Raw genomic sequence first — 3,560 nt, forward strand, 5'->3', positions numbered from 1 at the left:
CTGAGCCATCTCGCTGGCCAAGAAGCTAATTAGTAACCTGCAATATATGCAGTTCGGTTTACCCTGTCTGTCTAAATATCAAACATTTTGGCATATCATGGAACAGGTATTTTCCATCAAATATTGATACGTTGAACTTTAAGTCCTTACAGAATATGAAGGTAAGATAATTTTATAAAAGTAGAAATAAGCATTTACATATTTTTACAAAGAAATTTAGAAACGTAACCATATACGGAATTGTCAGTCCTTTTACTAGGGAGACAATACGATATTCCCAGACGTGGGTCTGGTTTATTTCACTAATAAGTTTTTGCTTCTTGTGTTTGTTGTGTGGTTCTAAGGATTGAACCCAGGGCCTTTGCACTGATCTACATCCCCAGCCCTTTTAAAACATTTTTTATTTTGAGACAGGATCCCCTACTAGACTGCTAAATTGTCTGAGCTAGGCTCAGAGTCGAGATGCTCCTGACTGCCCCCCAGCGCCGGTGTCACGGGTGCCCTGAGGCTTTAGCCTTTCAATGCCTCTGCCACCCACACTGGTAGGACCTCTGAGGAGCACAGCTCTGGCCTGCTGCCCCACCCCTCCCTGCCACAGTCCGTTGGCATCCAGGACTGTTCAGGTCTGAGTTTCCTGAGCTTGCAGCCCCTAATGAGGCCGGGGCCTCTCCCAGGTGCCCCCAGGCTGTGTCCCTAGAACCCACAGCACCTCCACGCCATGACCCAAGGCCCCATCCCTGTCCTTCCTCATCCAGGGACTGCAACCTCTGCATGGGCCACTCCTTTCACTCACCCTCTACGTGGCCTGTGTCCCGTGGCTCAGCCTACACATGGCTGTCACCTGGCAATGGCCAGGCTCATGATAAAATGACTCCTGACCTAGGAGTGTAGTCACAGGGTGGCCACATAAACCACAGGCTGGGAACACAGCAGTGCTGAGTGATGCCACTTGTATGTGGCCCTGGATTCTATGACAGTCACAAAGAGAAAACAAGAACAAGAAAAGGCCAGTCCTGCTGGCGGCCCCAGGCAGCGGGACTCGACACCCAACACATGGGCTCCTGTGTCCTGCTGTCCAGCGGCAGCGGCTCCCTTTTCCCAGAGTCAGCTACAAAGTAGAGCTGAGATGGTTGGGAGTCTGCACACTACCTTCCCTCTCCACCCCAAATCTGAAGTGAAGGGGACTGGAGGAGACCCCAAAGGGTCACGATCCCAGTTTTTTTCTTTCTGTACCCCAGGTGGGCCTCGAACTTGCAGCAATCCTCTTGCCTTAGCCTCTGCATGCTGGGATCATAAGCGCGCGCCACCACACCAAGCCTGATCCCCTAGAGATGAGGAAACTGCTAGCCCGTGTCCCCATCCAGTGCTCAGCTCACTGGGGGTGTCCTCTGGCACCACAGGAGGTGCTGGGGAGATAGGGTTCACCCAATCCCCAAGGTCACTCCCATCTCACCTCAAGTTTGCAGGTCCCAAAAGAAACCACAGCCACTTTTGAAAACAGCTTGTTTCACACTGTAAAAACTCAGATCTTACATACAAAAGCAGTACAATGAAAATAACATTAATAACATTATACAAGGTAACTCCTACAAACGTACACAACCCTCGGTGGGTCCCTCATGCTGGCCGCAGCGGCTCCCAGCCACATTTCCTTTTTTGTATACAGGGTAGAGCCAGGGCCCGAGCGTGTGGATCCCACTGTGCTACACTGGCAGCACCTCGTCCTTGCATCGTGAGGCCCCACCACGCGGCAGGCGGCTAGGATTGCAGGAGTGCGCTGCCACACCCGGCGTAGCTCTAGTTTCCTACGGCAGTACCTGGGAAAGGAGGAGCAGTCCAAAGAGCTGGCGCTGAACCCCGCCCCGCACCCCACAGGCGTGGTGGCGGCCTGGCCAGCCTAGACGTGGGTGCTTTCAGCCCTGCGGGGGGCAGTGCTCTGAGGGTGGCAGAGGTTAGTTGTCCTGGGGTAGAAGGGGGGTCCTGTGGGCAGGAGATGGATGGCAGAAGGAAGGTGTTCACATCCCGACCCCTGGGGCTATGACATTCAGTGACATGCAAGGGCCTTGATGCTGTGGGAGGGATGGAAACAGGGAGATGTAGGATCTGAGTGAGTTCCCATGGGGCCCGGAGTGGAGAAGGGGCAGGAGGCTGCAGGTGGGCGTGGAAGGGGCAAGGGGGAAGAACACAGCGGCTCCAAGCACTAGAAGACGCAGGGCAGCCTCCGCACAGGGATGGGATGGACCCGTGGGGGTCAGCAGGTGGAGCCCAGGGCCTCCTGGGACCCTCCCAGGAAGTCTGGGCAAGGGCAGGAGTGTCTAGGCCTGAGCTCTGCTCTCCCTCCAGTTCAGCATGGACTACACCTGTTCCACCAGCAGAGGTCCCCAGAGCTGTCTGCAATCAGAGCTGCTGAACCCAGACCAGGCCAGGCCCTAGAGAGGCGGAAGGGGCACCAAACTCCCTCCTAGATGGATCCCCAGGAGCCAGACTGGAAGACAGGAGTGGCCCAGGGCCCCTGGCCATACCCTTTGCACCCCGCACCCCCCACTTATGTGCACCAACAGCAGTCAGCCCTCCTTTCCAGACAGCTCCTCGGCTGCCCACCTTGGGCACCCTGTTCCACCACCACACACAGACTCGGACAGGCTCTGCAGCATGGGGCCTGTTCCAGAGCCAGGCTAGGAAGAAGGAGCAGCAGAATGGAGTAGGCCTGTGAGGGGTGCAGGAGCTGGAGCTGGTCTGGGGAGCATCCAAGTGAGGTGTGCAGCCTGCTCGCTGGAAGCTCAGTAGGTCAGACTCCAGGAAAAGCTACCCGAGCTTTATAAGTGAAAATAGGGGCCTGAAGGGTTCCTGTGTGCCCGTGTCGATGTCCAGGATGTTCCGGATGCTCTTGACGTCACTGTTTGTTAGGTTGCCTTTGATGGCCAGGATGGCACTCAGGTGACCTTTGCTGGGAAGGAGAGGACTAGCTGTCATCCCTGCTGGTCCCAGCACCCTTAAACACCCACACTGGCTGCCCAGACTCCAGGGTCCCAGGGCCAAAGCCACCACTGCCCCCTGGGGCCTCACTCATCTTTTCCCACCTTGCTAGGTGCTGCCCTGCCACCTTCCAACCCTCCACTTCTCAGCTAGTGTGACACTGCCCCAGAGCCTTCCACTCTGTAGCAAGCACCTCTGTCCAACTCTGCAGCAGCAACCACCTGGCTCTCTTCAGGTCATTGCTGTTTTGGTTTTTGTTTTACACATTTTATTTATTTATTTTTTTTGGCAGAACTGGGGATCAAACTCAGGCCCTTGCACTTGCCAGGGAAGCACTTATTCCACTGAGCCATCTCCCCGGCCCCAGGTCATTGCTGTTGGCCCTTGACAAGCTGTAAGGGCTGTTGGCCCTTGACAAAGCTGTACACGAGGGGCACAGGACCTGGCCTGTACAGTTCTTTATTGCCTCCCAGTGCCTGTCGGGGAGGCTGACACTCAGCAAACATAAATAAATGCTGGTGGGATGGATGGGTAGGCAAATGGATGGATGGAGAGATGGATGGATGGATGGATGGATGGATGGA

The 3,560-nt window shown here is 55.2% G+C and overlaps 1 protein-coding gene across 4 annotated transcripts in view; it reads right to left on the reverse strand.

Annotated features, from left to right (window-relative positions):
• Positions 1 to 1,259: 1,259 nt before the first annotated feature.
• Tnfaip2 (TNF alpha induced protein 2) overlaps positions 1,260 to 3,560 on the reverse strand; it is a 12,472-nt gene continuing 10,171 nt past the window's right edge. For all 4 annotated transcript variants that reach the window (XM_023705674.1, XM_004645425.2, XM_023705673.1 and 1 more), the window contains exon 12: positions 1,260 to 2,947. In XM_023705674.1, coding sequence (XP_023561442.1) covers positions 2,806 to 2,947 — 142 coding nt within the window. In that variant the 3' untranslated portion in view covers positions 1,260 to 2,805. The remainder of the gene's footprint in view (positions 2,948 to 3,560) is intronic.

This window comes from Octodon degus, unplaced genomic scaffold (assembly GCF_000260255.1).
Source record: "Octodon degus isolate 3935 unplaced genomic scaffold, OctDeg1.0 scaffold00226, whole genome shotgun sequence".
In the NCBI taxonomy this organism is placed as follows: Eukaryota; Metazoa; Chordata; class Mammalia; order Rodentia; family Octodontidae; genus Octodon; species Octodon degus.